The sequence below is a fragment of the Rhyacophila brunnea genome, unplaced genomic scaffold, assembly GCF_057557595.1.
Source record: "Rhyacophila brunnea isolate RB1 unplaced genomic scaffold, BYU_Rbru_1.0 scaffold_18, whole genome shotgun sequence".
NCBI classification, from domain to species: domain Eukaryota; kingdom Metazoa; phylum Arthropoda; class Insecta; order Trichoptera; family Rhyacophilidae; genus Rhyacophila; species Rhyacophila brunnea.
The window spans coordinates 15,813,643-15,833,383 of record NW_028232837.1 but is presented as its reverse complement, the minus strand read 5'-3'; the positions used below and the strand labels follow the sequence as shown (position 1 = coordinate 15,833,383).

Below are 19,741 nucleotides of genomic sequence, written 5' to 3'. Positions count from 1 at the left end.
GAGCTCACGATCGTAAACTCTATTGATTCCGCAGAGCCGTGGTCTTCCCACCCTTTGCTCTCCTCTTGGGTTTCCGATACCTAAGGATTATTTTGGAACCCATGGGTTTGGCATACTGTGGATATTGTGTTCTGCCCAGCGTTACAGACTTATAATTTTTCTTGTTTTCTTTCTTCCTTAAAGTTAAGACACAGCCCTGCAAGATGATTAATTTTGCCAGATATGCAATGCACATCCGGCAGGCAACTTAGTAACTTAGTAAGTTAACTTCTGGTAACCTTATCGAGAAATAATTATAGCTAAACATTCTAGAATCTAGATTCTATAACGTAGTCGCTAACTGAAACAATGACTTTTATCTTATCGTTTATTGTCAAAATTATCATTAAACTATTTTTCATAATTTCTGAGACCTAAATATTTTTTACGACCTCATTATTCTAGAAAAAAAATAGAATTACAGGTTAATTAAATGTAGGTTGATGTCATAGATAGGGAAAGGGCATAATGCGAATCTTAATAAATAATTAGTATAGGTATGCAATTCAGACTTAACAATGGCAAATTTAAACTTTAAATGGGTCTTGGTCTTTCCTGACTGAAAAAACATTGGTATTCTATCCCAGTGTTCTCTAACCGGTGGTCCGTGGACCGGCGCCGGTCCGCAAGAATTTATTATCGGTCGGCGAAAGCTTTCACCATGCTATCAACCAACTATATCGCTACACGATTCGGGGAATTCGCACTAGATTAAAATATGCCGGGAGAATTTTTTTAATGCTGATGATATTAACCAGAAAGTCATATTCAACATCATAAGCCAACATTTAAAAGCGTTAGCTGAAAACTTTAATAAATATTTCTCTGAAAATTAAGATCTATGTAAAAGCGGACGTCTAACCTCTGGATTAATAATCCCTTTTTGGAAAATATTAAATCATGCGCACTTGATATTCGTCAGAAAGAGAAGCTGATCGACTTATCTTCTGATGTCACTCTGGTATCCAGACATAAAATTCAATCATTGTCTCAATTTTGAATATCAATCTTATAAAGCTATCAGATTATTGGTTATTTTTTCGACTTCCTAATTGTGTGAAAAGACTTTTTCATCTATGTCAGTAATAAAAACCAAACAGAGAAATCGAATGGATGTTAATACAGCGCTTCGTCTTTCTGAAACAACGCTGCAACCACGTATATCGAATTTGCTTACAAAGATGCAGAAGCAGATCTCGCACTAAATCAAAAGTTGTAATTATTAACATAATATTTAATAAATAAAATTCTATCTATGCCAAATGGTTATTATTTTTGGCTGATACCGGTCCGCGAAATATTTCTCCTATATTCACCGGGCCGCGGGTGTTTAAAGGTTGAAGAACGCTGTTCTAGCCTGTAACACTGTTAGGCTGAGAGATACGAAGCGAAGGCGTTAAAGAAAATCCTCTTCAGAACTATTGGTGGTGAGTAGGTCATAATCATCATCATCTGGCATCCGCCATGGCGATCTACTGCTGGATGGAAGGCCTCCCCTAGCTCGCTCCACTCTTCTCGGTCCCTAATTCTTTGCTGCCACGTATATCCACCGAACTTTATGAGCTCGTTTATCCGGTGAGTTTTAGGGCGTCCCTATGAGTGTTTGTGCCTCTTAGGTACCACTGTATGACGGCATTTGTCCAGCGGTTGTCTACTCGTCAAGCGACATGTACAGCTCATTTACATTTCATCTGCTTGGCGACCTCTATCACATCTGCTTTATCCATTGGTTTATTACGTGATCTTTACGGGCTATGCCCAATATGCACCTTTAGATGCCGCGTTGCGCTACTCGTAATTTTTAATTTCTCTTACATTAAGAGTCCATATTTGACATGCATACGTGAGGGTTGGTAGCACACATTGAATGAACACTTTACGCTTTACACACAATGGGAAGTCACTTTTTAAGATACTATTCAGGCGCCCAAATGCACTCCATGCCAGTTTGGTTCTGTGAGCAATCTCGCCATACATACAACCGTCAATTGAAATTTATTGTCCAAGATAGATGTAGTTGTTGACTCGCATGATTTGCGCGAGGCAGACCACAATCAATTTAGAATACTGATAAACAGATGCCGTTAATAGGTAATTAGGTACTTAATTATTTTCTTAAGAATGGAGACATTAAAGTTTAAATTTAATATAGCCGAGTATGGAGTCTTCTTCGCCATTATCTTTGGGATTCAAAACTTGTCACAAAGATACACAATAATAAAATTATCATAACAATCCAGATTGCGAAATAAAAGAAAAATAAAAATAAAATATAATCCGATCTTGAAGATGTTTAAATACTAGCATGCTTTTAAAAAAAACTCACTCATTTTCCAGTTAATCAATACATGTAATGAAATAACGCACAACGCATTGATTGCAATCTTCATTTTGCACGTTCCTGCCACTTATTATGTATGTAGATACCATTATATTCTGATTATATCTAACCAGATATTTATCGAAACAAGGGAAATAAGACTGCAGAATCCTCCGATCAGATCAAACCAATCATTTGTATATCACTAAAAAGTTAATCATAATCTAAACGCAAAAATATGAATATATTACGTCCGCAAGGTTGATTTTTACGCCTGTGTCAATAACTGATAAAATTAATGACGGTGTATTTTAAACAGAATTTACGGTATGGTGTCATAATAGTTTCTCCAAGAATCTTTTGTAATATAACTAACTATTATACATGGCTTAAAAGTTTTATATAAATACCCCCGTGAACTGCAGAATTATCACAGTCGACTCTCGTCTCTTAAGCCGTATTTAATTAGCATAGTTTTTTTTCAAATTCACGATGCGTTTCTTGATTGCCTTTTTTGTGGTCGGGGTGCTTGTGGCGTTTGCATCAGCCGGTGTCAGTCCAGTCTCCGGTAGCCAAGATGTCAACCTATTAAACAGAAACCCTAGAAGTCCTCAGACAGGCGGGACAATAAATAGACCATTTATTAACGAGAAACCAGTAAAGAAGGAATGTCAACCTATTGGGCAAAGGGTATGTTTGAATGTATTTATTATTCATAATCATAATATATCAAATTCTAAAAAAAAATGTTCAACTTAATAAATAAAACTTAAATTATTATTATTATTATTATTATTAAACTTGATATCATGACGTATATAATACCTATACAATGTTATGTACACTGCGGCGTTTTGAAGTGGTTAAATGTGTAGAAAGTTTTATTTTTTCCCGGATTATCTGGTTTTCCATCTCTGGTTATAGTATCCTGGTTTAAATTTATTAAAAGTTCTATTTAACTTATCTAAAACATATTCTGACCATAGTAATATGAAATTCTGATATTCAAACCCGCTAAATTATTTTCTTTTTATATATTATAATATAATATATTATAATATAATATATTTATGTATATGCCAATATTTTATTATTATTATATACTTATATTATATCTAATTAATAATAATAATAATTCAAAATGAATCAGTGTATTGCATCGCAGTTTGAACTTGAAATTAATAGTATCTATTATTCAATGAGAGATCGTCGAGAGATCAATAAGTAGTAATTTTGGTTGAAGTTTAATTGCAAATTTATGTAATTTTAAATCGATCTAGAATGCGATAAAATCAAACATGTTGAAAAGAACCTTCTCTAAACAATATAATTTACATAATATATGAAAGTGTAAGTGACGCATAGAACAATATCATTTTGCTTATCAATTAATTCAAGTGTAGCAAACGTACACTATTAATCGCCCATATAATATGTCTAAAACTGCACCTTTTACACTCCGAGCAATAGGGTTGCCTGTAATAATGTATTAGGTACTTATATGACTTTAAAAAATCCTTATTGTTTAAAACCTTTTCCACTCGAAATTTTTTTTATAGGTACATACCACCCACTCGAGACTTTTTCCCGCACAAAGCATAATTTCAATATAAAACATTTAATTGGTGAAAAAAATGTAAAAAAATTTTTTTTTTTTTTATTCTGTAAAATAAATTTATAATGAATATACTGTACTTATTTTTAGTTTATTTATAATTCTTGATTGTGTGGTATTTCACAAAGCAATCTCCAATATGTAATCCTGGCTTATCACAGAATCGTAATGAAATAGCGGTATGTAGAGAACTGGCTATAAAGTGTAAATCGTCCATTATGACTGTAAATATGATACAAATGAATTGCCTTCAAATACACTTGTAATATAAGCGGCTGTCTCGTAAATTTCCTAAATTAGTTTCGGGCTCATAACAACTCATTCCCAGTGCGGTACATATTATCAAAAGATTTCTCAAAAAATAATAAATCGATACGTAATAATTTTCATTTGACTCATTAGAGTATTTCACATTATATAGGTTCCGAATCGGCATAATATACTAGTAAGTATTATCATCAAAAACAGTATTCAAATATAAAACTGTAAACTATACGAGACGCCCCTGCGCAAGCGAGAACCAATAAAAAATATAAACACACTTCAAAATCATGCGTGACAAACACTTCACTCTAGTCTGGGAACGTTTAATAAATAAAATTTATGTGACAAAAAACATTGCTTGCAAGCGACGACCTACGAATAAAAAAAGAGAAGATTTCGATAAAAATACTATGTTGAAATTAGGCACGCAGTATTCTTTTGCCGACTTCTTTCTCAGATAAATGTAATAACATATTATTATTCATTCTAACTTGATTGAAATCGCATTATAAAAATTTCTGAAAATATTACAAAAAATGACTTTATAGGCGATGCCGCCGCTACGGCGGCACTCGAGTAATACGGGAAACTTCTAATGCCGCCGATATGGCGGCACTCGAGTGTTAAGGGTTAAATACCAATATAAAAACGTTTTATTCGATTTTTGACAGTGTCCTACATTCTAATAGGTCGTATTATAATATTTCAAGGCACACCGTCCCACACCACAGTGTAGTAAAGAGTTGACACAATTTTAGATTTACTTACTTTAAACAGTTTTTGCATAATTAAGTTATTAAACGTGGACATATTGCCACGAGAAACTCTGAAACTTAAATGTGGATATTGTTTTATTGTTTAGTACCTATACTGGCTGTTTCCAATACAAAACAAAACACGGACAACTTGTACCGAAACCAAAACATTCAAATTCTACAGCAAATATAGCTAAAACTTCATTGCAAGGACAGACCACTTCAATTATCCTACATAGATATGCTGTAAAGTGTAAAATATGCATTATTTCGAATATTTTGATAACCAATTACAAAAATTGCTTATGTCATACGTAAATAATACTGAGATTACTAACAAAAATGGCGGCTGTAAATAATTGTCGAAAGCCGCAATGTTTCAAATCACCAACGTAAAGAATATTATTTATTAAGTGGCACGTTCCAGGATCACTATCAAGTGTTGTGATATTAAAATTATAGAATACCCCTTCTCCACACTTCAAAATTCTTTGGATATATCCGATATATTCACATTTAATAATACAAACAATGCTTAAAATATTCGTGACAGTTTGTAAATATTAATTATTGTTGTTCGACCATGTTCTGCTTTTATAACGTTGAAATCGGCTTGATTAGTTCAACCTGATCAATGAACACAAAACGTGTCACAGTGACCTTCATGCTTTTTAGTTTTTGATAACAGATATATGTCACATCAGTTCTGAATGAGTATTTTTACTATTTACTGCAAACCGCGACCTCCATTAGCTAGAATAAAAAATAAAACAACGTGAACAAAATATAAATATACAACTTAATAATAATTATGTTAACTTAAAAGCGTCTCTGATTGCTAATACGTTCGCTGAATTTCTTTATAGTTTACTGCCTTCTATAGATTCACTATAAATCCGCGAAACTAATTTGATTACTATTTTTACAGTGTGTCTACCACGGAGATTGCTGTACTAACTCGTGCTTGGGATACTGGAAGCGATGTGTTTCGGGCTCCGTTATAGGAGGATAATATTTTAATTTATCTGTATTTATTTATGTGTATTAATTCAGTGCAGCAATGCAACATTGTACCTACTCATTTAGAAAAAAATCAAATGTTGTCAGCTATGAATATTATTATTAATTATTCTATTTTATAACTGCAAATTTTTTCAGTATTATTGTTAATTTATTTTTAATATTAAATTATGACGTATGGCATAAGAGTATAACAAAAGAAATGATATTATGAAACAATTATTTGGTTTGTATTCCATATTTCTAGCCTAGTGTTTGATTTTAATTATTTATTTATCTGATATATCCATATAATTCATTTTATAATGATTGATTTGTAACATACTTTATAAAAAGACTGATAAAAAATAAAAACAATATTTATTACTTAGGTATTTTATTATTTTTTATTTATAATAATTAATCATAATACCTACTATATATGTCCTATCGCGAGGTAAAATTTGACAAAATAATATTCATACACCATAGCAGCCGCATCTACTAACGAACAATTTACTGAATTTAACTACCTGTCTTGTACCTACCACAAACAAAAATCATGTCAAATTTTCGTTATACCTACATACCTAATGTTTACAATTTTCCAACCGTAATAATATAATGCGTGTCCGGAAAAATGTACGTATGCAATTGGCCATAATCAAAGTTTACAGTGTATTGGACATTTAAAAAAATACTTAATAAAACCATCGTAATACAAAGGAAAGAACAATTATTTGACTCCTGACCATCACACCACTCAATTCTTAACTGGGCACGGTGGGTTCACTACAAAGTTGGTTGAGTTTGGACTAATCTAATCACCCGACCAACATGTCCATGTGGCGGAGAACCGCAGGCTGCAGGATACAAACCACATCCTCTGGGAATATCCGAAAATTTGCTCCGAAAGGAAAAAGATGCTCAAGTCGATCCAACCAGCTGTTAGGCCCATCGGCCGTCCGACCCGGTCGCCACATTAAGTTACAATTATAATACGTTCACAGTGTAAGAAAAAGTTCAACAAAATTAAATATCCAGGTTGATAATTTTCACTGTTAAAATACATTATAGTTACATATTAATATTTAAAAAAAATGTGATAAATTTGGACACTTAACATGATAGGTACCTTGGATAGGATGACGTTTTGAGCCTGTGTTAGCACTTGACCTAGGGATGTCTCTAGGTCACTGAAGCAACTCGAATGAAAACAGTCGTTGCTCTACCAATGGTAATTTATTTCTGCACATAGGGAGAATAATTATTGATGTTTCTGGTTTATTATATAGATAGCATGGAAACACAGGTTAATACTATCAATAATGGCAGAGATCTCATTTACACCTCATGTGTCAGAAATGGGCCATACCTGTAGCCAAATTAAAATATTTAGCCTAGTACGACATACATAGCGGTCTATAATAATTATTAAACCATCGTTTCCCAAATAGGTCCACGGAAGATCAAATTAAGAGTAAACAAATAAATAATACACAACAAAGATTTAAATATTGTAGGCAAGTTTATATTTGGTGGATGAGACAATAATTGGGTTAGTTTACTTCTATTGTACCTACGTACATCTTATTTACTGAACTACCTTCGTAACTAACCGAACATATGGAAAACTGCTCGCAGTAAAAAGCTAAACATACTTAGGTACTTTAGCTGGCGCTACAGACCATGCAGATCCATGGTCGACTGCACAAACATCCTCCAGAATTCTCTATTTCGGGTTCTCTCGCTCTCTCCATTTTGTCACACTCAGCCTCTCTTCATCCCTCTTGACGTCATCCACCCATCTCATATGGGGGTGGACTAGGGGCCGAGCGTCTACAGGGGTTTCTTCATAAACTTTATGGATCCCTTCCATCTAACAGTGTGTCACTTTGTTCGCAGGGCTCACCATTCGCACGGTACGAATACACCACCGTTGGTTAACTTTACCGGGTCCAAGTATTTTTCGGAAAATTTAATTTTTTTGAATACCTGTTTTGATAGCCTTCCCTTGTTTCTCTGTGGGCGGCGTTGATATTTAGAGGCTCTGTTATGTTATAATAAATAAAAAGGATTCCCTCTCTAAATTCAATGGGGAAAAACGCTGCTTAAAACTATTCTACTATGCGAGCATGCCACAGAGAAAGTGAGTTGGGTGAATCCATGGATAGAACCTCATTCAATTCATATGGCGTCAAGTAAATAAGCCTGGAACAATAAACCCTTTCCACTATAATATAATCATAATCCAGAGCACCTTTTTTACCAGAGCCAGAATAACAATCGAAATTTTATTTTCCAAATAAATCGATGCGTTTGAATGATTTATTATTTTTATTTCGGATAATACTTTATACAAACATTATTTAGTCGCATTTAATTAAAACTATTCACGAAAACCGACTACTCTTACAGAAAAATAATCACATCAATGGAATCTACTATCAAAAATGTAGGTAAGTATATAATCTTCACAATTTTTGCCTTATTTTACTGTCACCAAGCCAACTCTTGGCAACGCATAACTGCCGTACTCCCAGAAGACGCCACTAATAATTTAAAAAAATATTTGTTCTGTAAAATGTAAATCAGTAGGTATTATTAAAAAAGCATACATTTATTAGGAATATTCATATATTTTTTTACGATTTTGGTAGAATTTAATAATTTTATGACTGGTTTGGAGGCTTCCTTTAATATTTTCAGACGAATCTATTGCGTCATTTGCGTCAAATGTGCCAAATTTAAATCGCATTATGATTGCATCTTTAACCTCGATTAATATCACACTAATAAATTAGAACTGGGATGACAATATGAGTATATGACTACTGAACCATAATTAGTACAGAATGATAGTTCCTACACACATTTCTTCGTCTTCTCTATTCGAGGTCAGCTTTTTATTATCAGGTACCGATATAAGGAATACGGCGTTGTTTACTTTTCTGTCAAAATATGTCATCAATATAATTAATGATTGAAACTGATTACTCAGATAATGCACACGCGTTTCGAGTAATAATACGCAATGCATTTTTTTAATATAGCGGTACTTTGTTTACTGACGTTATCAGATATTTTTTTGATTGATCAAGGAGATAACTTATGAAGTTAATTATTTTTATTACCGATGATTTTTTTTATTGATTTTATTTATTATGACAGATTTTTTATAAGAAAAAATATGTTATCCATATCTACAAATCGAAATACCGTTATTAAATTTTGTATAAATACCAATTTGAAATTTAATACAATTCAGTCTTCATTATTTGTTTGAATTAAACGTTATATTTTCAAGATGCGTTGGTTGTTCGCTTTCTTATTCGTCGGAGTGTTGGCAGCATTTGCGTCAGGTGCTGTGCTGAAGACGAACGCTGGGGGACCAGCAGTCTCCAGTGACGACGATGCGAACCTTATAGCACAGATTCCTGAGTCTATAAACTCCCCATTTGAAATGAGAGTCTTGAAGAAGGAATGCGCTAAAGTTGGTGAAAGGGTGCGTTTATCCAACATGTTATTATTTTTACGTCTTAGATTATAGAAAAATATTTTACGTATTATTTTTTTTATTACATGGGGGCCCGGTGTTTTAATATTCAAACGTCCATGTTCCGAAATATTATTCTGTGTAATCGAATTAATTGGCGTGTATCGCACATAATGTATGTATGCATGCAATGACGTCCCGTAGGGGTAGACAGGTCATGCTTTGCTTAGGGGCGGCACATTATAAAGGGCTGCAAACAAAGGAACGAATACGAATATTGTAACTTTTATTAAGACCATTAAAAAGTGCCGACATTTTAGTTTAAAAAATAATGGCATCCTATTATTCCTGTTTTTGTTACCGCACTAGTAAACATGTTTACATGGAGGTCCTCCAAACCTGTCAGAGCCTCAGACCACCGCGCGCCTAAAAACACCGCTATTTGAGACTATGTTTCATGGAAAGAGTATTTCCCTCTGTAAATGATGTCTAATATAATAGATCGGAAGGTACCCAACAAATTTGCATTTAATTTGAGACTAAAAATGAAAAGGAATGGCAGCACTTTGCCTAGGGACGTCACTGTATGTATGTTTCACTCATTTCCATCCCACGAATGTGTAGGTCACCCCCACCACACCCTACTAAAAATTTGACGTATTCTGGTTGGCCAAATGGAAGACGAAACCTACTAATTTTTTATTGTATTATTTTACAGTGCGTCTATCACGAAGACTGCTGTTCTAACGCATGTTTGGGATTCTGGAAGAAGTGTGTTTCAGGATAATTTCAATTCAATAGTTTAGAAATAAGTATAATATATTTTACATTGTTTGAGACTTTTATGGTTGCTTGTTATCGTATTAAGATTTTGGATTGTCAACGTGTGATTTTCGTCATTCTTTCCTCGAAGTTTTGGACTCGCTGGATATATTATTCTCAAAAAATAACGCAAACGCCGCTCTAAGTGCATCAAAAGGGGATCTGTTAACCCAAAGACCAGACGTTGCCCATAGTCAAAAAGAGCGGTACCTACTTGGACAATATTAATATGAGCTACGTAAAAACGTCATGACTTCCCACAGCAAAATCTAAAATGCGAGTCAACAGTAGACAGACAACAATAAAATATTATTATATAATGGTTTAGTTATTGTATGCCGAAAATGAATGTTTAATTTATTGTAAGAACAAAATTTTAATACGATATAAATAAATATTTTTTCACACATCTGTGTCTTATTTATCAACTGTCACTAAAATCATATCTCAAAAACAACTTAATAATTATCGATTTAAATTAACAGAATACCCAAGTAGAGGTCGTCCAAATAGTTCCGAATCATCGACTATCTTCAACTATAGTTGAGTGCCGAATAAATGCCTGATTATTCGGGATTACTTGTACGACTATATCTACCATATTAGTGCAGCTCAAATTATCCATATTATTACAAATCACTTCGGTAACGACGATATCTATATGTAAAGTAATTTAAAAACAAAAGTAAAGTAAAACAAAAACATCTAATAATATTAATACAACTTTTTATTAATAAAATACGTAAATGATAATAAAAATGAATGCTATAATATTAAATTAAGTATTTATTGACAGTGCATCTAGCGGAAAATTATCATAGTACCCAGTCCAGATCAAGGTCAATGAACATTGTGTAAAAAGTCTTAAAATATTTCTATAATGTTCATGTTTTTGTATTTCGACGCGGATGGAAACCATTGTTCACGTACAGATGTATTTGTCTGGTCTAGGCAGGCATTTATTGCAAAATAATAAAAAGCCTATATACTTATATGGAATTATTAAATTGTTAAGGCAGACGGGATGCCCATGTTCAGTTCCAATCATATGTAGTGGTCCAAAACTCAATCTTTTTAGCCCTCATGAAAAAAGTATTGATTCCATACATATGCCCCATGTTCGTGATTATTTCCCTTCAAACCTTGGTATCATTTTTCTATCCGTTCTAATTGTTAAGTATCTACTTATTATGCTTCACCTTGCAAATGATGTTCGAAATATAAAATTTAAGAAAAGAACACTTCATTTGATTATAATAAAAAAAACAAAATAACAATAGTCCACCAAAATTATCATAATTTTATTATATCTTGAGGTAAATAAAATAAGACAAGAAACATTTTTTTTAGTTAACATTGGATTGTGTTTTAAGTTTTTATTTTATAATTTTACGACGTAGGTAATAAAAATAAATTAATAAATAAATAAAGATACCTACTACTTTTATTCTATTTTTTCATGAAATTACATACATAATAAACTTACTGACCACTGTTAATTGTATATCTACTGTAGTAATATAATTTCAATACAAATAATCTTTAATAGAACATGGCGAGTAGCTGATAATATGATAATAATAATTGTATAATTAATATAACACCCACGATGGCCGAGTGGCTTAAATCCCGGCCTATAGAGTCGAGGGTCCCAGGTTCGAATCCTGGGTCTGGCTAGTACACATATTGTTTTTCAATTTGTGTATGAGTCAGAGTATGGACCTAATAGGTTTTTTTTTTTTTTATAGAATTATTAATAACCATGTCCTTGCTTTTTCGTACAAGGTGGTTGTTAGTAATTTTGAACAATCACAAACACCCAGGCTTTGAGAAAAACACATAAATGTTTTTGTCATGACCGGGAATCGAACCCAGGAACTCTCGGGTGGAAGGCGAGCGCCTTACCCACTGCACCACGAGAGCCGCCGAACCTAATAGGTTGAGCAAGTGGCTGATATCCATTTCTCGTAAAAACAAAAATCTGTCAATACAAACCTCCACTTTGTGGAGGCCCATATGATCCTATTAGGATCGGACATGGTCGAAAGAAGAATTGTTAATGTTATTAGTTAATTATGTAACTACCTACATTATTAAAAGTTATTTCACAACAATTTAAGAATAAAAACATAATATTATTATAATTTGATTAAATATAATATTAGCAGAGAAACTAATGAAATGGTGAATATTTTACATAGTTTTGAATTTATCCAGTTTGTGGTTATCGCTTTTTGTTGTGAATTTCATGACATCAATTATCATAACATTTATTGAATGGAAAACATTTTTTCGAGCAGCATTCTTTAGGGTTTCTGCACTGTAAAAAAGAGTAGGTAACATAAATTGTATGCAGATTCAAAGATATTGAAGAAAAACTTTTTGTTTAGTGATGGAGCTGAAATTTGGCAAAAAAGGAGAACTAAGAACACTGCATTGATTGTTTATACAAACACTCAGCATTAACTTGTTTATTGCTTGTAGGTACATCAAAGTTAAATTAACATTAGTTTTTTAGGGAGACAAAAGAAGGTTCCACCTGAAAGACGATTCGACATCTTTGGGCAGTGGTTTCATGTGGGGGTAGGCAGGTCATGCGTTGCATAGGGGTGGTACATTGATGAAGGAATATTACAACTTATAATAACATGAAACTGACGATGCGGTCACTTCATTAGAAAGTAACGACATCTTAGTTTTAAAAAATAATCAAATCCTAAAAAAATTATAACAACATAACAATTATTACTTGAATTGTAAAATATATTGTAATGACATACCTACTTAAAACCATCACTGTTCTAGAGTAGGTTTAGTGGAAATGCTCTAATTATCGGTAAATTTTGTGTATGTCAATATAGCAATTTATTATGTATTTTTCTGTTTAAGATTCTTTGCCAAAAATACCTAACAATTTTACAGAAAATACAGAAAATCTAAAATGAAAGGGGTGGTACCTATTCTTGCCAAAGGACGTCTCTGCCTATAACTTTATAACCTAATCTGCAATAATCACATAGCGCCAAGGTCACGTCTCAAGTTATAGTTATCGGTATATACTATATAGGTAGGCAGCGTTAATATTTGTTTTATTCAAGTCTTGTTAATTCAAAATATCAAACCCATGTCGTATTTGCAATTTATTTAAGTTACTGATGGTGGTTAATTTTTAAACATCAGCAGTTTTTTATACCTGGGAATGTCTCACAAGACAAGGAGATACCCAATTCACGCAATCAAGTGTGCTTTGGTTGAGTTTATAGAGACTAATGAAAATTGCCAATCAAGGAGCACGGTGAGCTATCATAAATAAAAGTATAGTACAGAAATACAAAGCTAAAACAATTTACAATCTAGGATAGGGACGTATGAATATTGTATACAATGTTCATGAACATTTGTATACTTAGTATAAATAATGTCTTTATGCAAATAGTTCGTTATGTTTTTGTATTCAAACCTTATTCAAACTTAACATTTGTAAAATAAATATCCATTCTATTTTTACGAGCAGATGTTAACACGCATTTATATATTTTGTCTACGAACAGGCGTGTCCTTGATCTGAATTCATTAATTTAAGTTTTATCAATATTTTTTTTATGTTGACTGAAATGTTTAAACAAACGTATGCGCCTGAAGGAACCAACGAACGAAGCGTTTGAAGCCCTTCTCGTCTGTCGACCCTTCCGCTGTGTGAAATGTATAAGCCAGTCGGACAGCCAGCCTGAGTGGAACATGGATGGCTTCAGTGCTCGAAATGGAAAATTTCACGAACAGGAACGCTCGACAATTTTCCAAAAATGTGTGATATTAGATATAATAATATCTGTAATATAAAAATATCTTTTACTTTTACATGATGTACTTTTTTTATCATCATCTTCGCCCAATACGCTATCGGCTATAACAATTAGTGGTAACATACAAATATAGAGTCATTTTAGTTTACGAAATCGTTTTCTAAAAAATACATTAATAATAATTATACAAATATAAATAACTAAACGTATATGAATCTAATTGGAGTGGGAAACATTATTAAAATACACGAAACAATAGACAAACTAATCACAATTTCCCATTGGTTTCGTTAGTAGTTTGAATAAAAATATGCAACTAAGAGTGGATAGAAATATGAGTGAAGATTCTTCGGTTTAAACAAAATACATGCCGCTTTTTTCAAAGCTCTGATTTTTCGTAAATTCGAAATATTTTGATTATGGTAAACTATTTTTTAATCAAATCAAAATCCATCGTATACGAAAAAGCAAGGGCATGGTTTTAAATAAATTAATTTAAAAAGTATGTAATACGCAAGATTTACAAATGTAGCATTATTTATTAAATATGAATCATTTTAAACAACCTCAGAAGTGTAGGTACATATTATTAGAAAAAAAATATTTACATCATGTGCACATGTAGGATAATTTATTCTAATAGGTTTCCAATGTTATAGAAATTGTTATATACAGGGAAATTTTTCATATATTTATCCTATTGGATTCTGATTGATTTATTTAAATATTTTTATTTCGTATTGTACCTTAAACAATACAATTTTTTTTAACATGCATACGATGTTCACGAATATGTATCTATATTAATTATGGAATTATTTGATTTAAGTTATTAAATCTATTATAATATTAGTTTAACCATCAAAAACACAGTTCATTCAACCCGAAAAATATCCATATAAAATTAAAACAATAAAAATATATGATAGAAGATAAAAAACACAACTCAAAAGTATTAAATTTGGAAAAATAAGGAGTCTAATTTTGTCGCTTCCTCTGATGAAAACGCTTATCATTGGCTGCATACAACTTAATATTGATAAACGACCAATGAACGACCTCGATTGCATTATGAAATACAAAAACTATGAACGCGTCAAACCCATGTAAATTTCGCTAACATAATAATATGATAAATGGACAATTCGGCCAATTATGGTTGTCTCGATACAAAATTTAAAGTTTCATTACAAAAAACAATTGCCTACCACTGCAGTAAAGATAGTATATGTATTGAATGTGTTTCATTTAAAAATTTAAAAGTTCCAGTGTGCATTATAACTATTACGTTATTAACTCACTATATTTAGGCATGTAACTTAACCTTAACTGTATTAAAATAATATGTTTGAACTTGCAAAAAAGTAAGTGTCTCGTTTTATAAATTAATAATACAGTAAATCTACATTCCAATGTAAAATAGCTTCCAACATTTCCTTACAATCATAAAAACCTTTTTTTTCAAAATACATTATTGTCCCATACGACAATGCAATAAATCTTACTTACCCCAGTGCATTTCTTTGAATACAATTTTATTGTTTTATCACCATTGACGCAAAAGAGTAATATGTCTATTGGTGCATTCAAGGCCAAATTCGTTGAAAAAAGTATTGTCTTGAAAAAAGGTTATTTCTCAAATACGCTGTCTTACACTTACTCTATCACTATTTCAAAAAAACTTAAGTAAATTATGTACGGGTCATAGAAAATCCAGTGGTTCTAAACCAGCAAAATTATTTTTTAATAAAAAAAATATTTATGTTTTTGTACCTTTGTACCTATCAATTCATTTTCGTAAATTTTAAATCTAACCCGGAACGTAATAATATTAAGTATGACGCTTGAGGATTTTACTAGACGACTCGCTGTCCGTCGGATATTTAACGAACCGGTACGCCATTTTCGAGGTTTTAACGAACAGGAACGCCATCCTTAAGAATCCCACGAACAGGAACGGCGCTCCGGGGCGTTCCGCTCCATTCCGAGCGCTGGATGGCTTAGAAGCTTAGATTATAGAAAAAATATAGAGGGTTTAAAACAGCGATACTCAACCTGCGCCCCGTGGGTCGCATGCGGCTTATGTGCGGCCCGAAACACATTTATTATCAGGAATTTTGTATATCTTGAGATTCGTTTCGACTTTGACGCACAGATAGTGACACCCGAAGAGGATTGTCATTATGGTCCACATCAGATCTGGTATAAGAGTGTTGCTATTGCAATCGATTAATTTAAAAACACGCATAATTTTTAAAATCTCAAAAATGTTTTGTAAAAAGGGGGGGGGGGTTTCATGATTTTTTTCGTCACACCAGTAGTGATGCGGCCTACGTTACTTTACAAATATATGTTGGCCCGAAGAAAAAAAAGGTTGAGTATCATTGGTTTAAACGCAAACACCAGACGGGGTAATGGACGGACGCCAGGCGAGTACTAAAATGTAATCATGAGTGTAATATTGTAAAAGTACTTGTATATTATAAACATTTAAACTCACAACTGCACCGATGGGGAAGCACTCTTTCGGGTCAGGTATTACGGCATCTCTAGCACCAATAGCTACTGCCGGATCAGCTACCTGACCATTCTTCAAGGTGAGAAGCAATGCGTTCAAAAGGTCAATTTCAGCGTCAGCGTCATGCGGGCCCACATTTTCCACCCTTCTTGCAAATGCAACTGATGAAAATACCAATAAAAGACATCAAAAAACGCATCGTGAAGGTTTTTTATTTATTTATTTTTCTTTTTGAATTAACGAAGCAGACTAAATTGAACTACAAAATATTCAATATTTATAGAAAATATTTTACCAATATGTTTGTAGTTCATGCAAGATTAGTGGAGATTAGGTATTATGATACAATGATAATGATAATATTGTCAAACCGTGTTAAATGGATATCTGGATAACGTTATCATTGTATTATTTCACAAATATTCCCAAAGAGTACATTCCCTTTCTTAATTATACTTAGTAGAAGATCTTTAAATGTGTTGCAGTGTATAAAACCTTTCCAAATTGTTGAGGAACACCGATTCAGATTCGGCGGAACGGCGTAGGTAATGGAAATAAATAAATAAAGATTATTTTTAATCTGTTTATTCATTAAATTACATAAAAATAAATATACATACATATTATAAACTAACTGACCACTATTAATTATATAATATCTACTAGGTATTATAGCAATAATTTCAATACAATATAATCTTTAATAGGACATGGCGAGTAGATAATAATAATTGTATCATTACACTGGCGCACCCAGGATTTAATATTAGGGGGGGCCCAAGGAGGAGAATGTAAATTAGTCCCATAGGCTCTTTTTCTTCTTCACAGCCTAATGTCTCGTTTATCGGTCTTTTATCTATTGCACTCGGTGTACCTACACCATGGTCCCGACATCGTGAAACGGAACCTCAGACTAGGATATTTGGTGGCCCCCCTACCTACCGCTAAGGTTAAATACAGTGTGAAACACTACAATAACGTTTTTCTAATTGTGTCTTAGTTCAAATTAAGGGTACTTATACTGTGAATTATTGGCGATTTTTAATACATCTACTTTGATAATGGAGCTGTCAAGTATCGACACATAATAATCAAAAAATATATTGCCCAATTATATAAGTAATTGAAAATGTTCATGGCCATGAAGTATAATAGCGCCGCAGGCGACTTTTTTACTAATAAAGCTAATTTATGAAATGATGTGTGTTTATCTCACTTATCTGGTCAACCCGACACGCCGGGCCCCCCACAGCCCAGGCCCCCAGGCTAGAGGCCTGTCAGCTTTCCCCAGCCATGACCTACACCACTCCGGAATTCGGGTGGACACTGAGAATTTTTTGACAGTTCCGTTAGGGATTGGGGTTCTTAAAAAACCTGACATTAGTGTTTCGAAATTTTTGTTAAGTTTTTTTGTCGAAGTTAGAAATTAAAATCTGAGATTTTTTTCTAAAAAGGGTGCTGGAGAATTACAAATCATTTCTTTGCCGTGTTTATATTTGTCTAAGCCCAAATGTATAGTTTATTGGCTTTCAATTTCAATGTTTAAAATCATTCTGATAATTTTCATGTTTGGGGGGTGCCAGGGCCCCTTGGCCCACCCCCTGGATGCGCCACTGTATCATTATAACTATCATTATTAATTTTATCGGTTAGGTTACTACCTACCTACTTTATAAAAAGTTATTTTACAACAATTTAAAGATAAATACATAATATTCTATAATAATAAATAATAACGATAAATAAATTAATAAATGTCAACAAAGCCTGGAGGGACCGCATAGTCGAGTTCAACTGCATTTCTGACAGGGTCGCAAGCGTGATACTTAAAATCAATGCTAGGTACCGCATTCAGATTTTGCAAGTATATGCTCCGACACAGAGCTATCCTGATGAAAAAGTGGAAGAGTTTTACGAGGAAATAACATCCTTGAAAAATAAAAGTAAATGCCACTTCAACATCATAATGGGAGATTTCAATGCACGTATTGGATCATACCAAAGAGATGACGTAGCGGTCGGACATTTCGGACATGGCTCAAGGGATGGTAGAGGGGACATGCTTGTGGAGTTTGCTGAAACCAACAATCTTCACATCATGAATTCCTTTTTTCAACATAAACCTACACGTAAATGGACGTGGAGAAGCCCGACAGGAAGGACCAGCGAAATCGATTACATCCTCACTGACAGAAAATATACATTTTTAAACTGTAAGGTGATCAATCAGTTTAACACCGGCAGTGATCACCGGATGGTGAGATGTAAGATAAGATTGAACGTCAAATCAGAAAGATCCAAACTGCAGAAGAAGTCAAATGCTCGCGTATACCTGCAGAACAATACTGAATTCCAAAATGAACTCAAAAATGCACTATCGGCTTTCTTAGATGAGAACGAAACCGTTTCCCTATCCAACGCGGAGGATATAACGAATATTATTCTACAATGTGCAGAAAAAACAGGCGTAAAAAGCTCAGAAGTTACACCTTCCACCAAGCTTTCGAAGGCAACATTGAATCTTATGGAGCAGAGAAGGAAAACCAAGAGCGATAGACAGGCGCAAAACGATATGGAGTTTTCATCACTTTGCAAAACCCTCCGAAGGAAGATTAGAGAAGACCTTCGTAAATTCAATGTAAACCTCATACAAGCAATTGTGAAAGCAGGCAGAAGTTTAAACAAAAACAAGCAATGCTTGTCGATAGGAAAACGTCAAATCACAGCACTAAAAGCAAAAGATGGTTCTATCGTCAGAAATTGGGAACACTTGTTAAGCCGAGTTGAAGAGTTCTACAGCGATCTCTACAGTGATGACACTGACAATACGACTATAGACTTAGATCTTCAGAGAAATGGAAATTCGGAAGACCATACTCCCGAAATTACATCCTGGGAAGTAACCCATGCTTTAAATTACATGAAAAGTGGGAAAGCCCCCGGGGAAGACGGTTTAACGATAGATATCCTCAAAAAAGCAGGAAAGGATGCAAATGAAGTACTTGCACAATTGTTCACAGCCTGCATATGCAAAGAGGATGTCCCAGAGGTATGGAAAAATGCCAGCATTGTCATTCTTCACAAAAAAGGTGACAGAGAAGACCTAGCAA

General features: G+C 33.3%; 1 protein-coding gene across 1 annotated transcript; it reads left to right on the top strand.

Moving 5' to 3' along the window:
• Positions 1 to 9,284: 9,284 nt before the first annotated feature.
• On the top strand, positions 9,285 to 10,651 carry LOC147073250 (uncharacterized). Its single transcript, XM_085945557.1, has 2 exons — positions 9,285 to 9,497; positions 10,207 to 10,651. The coding sequence occupies exons 1-2, from the start codon at positions 9,300 to 9,302 to the stop codon at positions 10,273 to 10,275; spliced, it is 267 nt and encodes an 88-aa protein (XP_085801683.1). The 5' UTR covers positions 9,285 to 9,299; the 3' UTR covers positions 10,276 to 10,651.
• Positions 10,652 to 19,741: the final 9,090 nt, after the last annotated feature.

What these genes read in the sequence shown, in the direction of transcription:
- LOC147073250 (XM_085945557.1), top strand. Translation starts at nt 9,300, where the DNA reads ATGCGTTGGTTGTTCGCTTTCTTATTCGTCGGAGTGTTGGCAGCATTT. An exon ending in GCGCTAAAGTTGGTGAAAGG is followed by an intron (nt 9,498 to 10,206) that starts GTGCGTTTATCC and finishes ATTATTTTACAG; the next exon opens with TGCGTCTATCACGAAGACTG.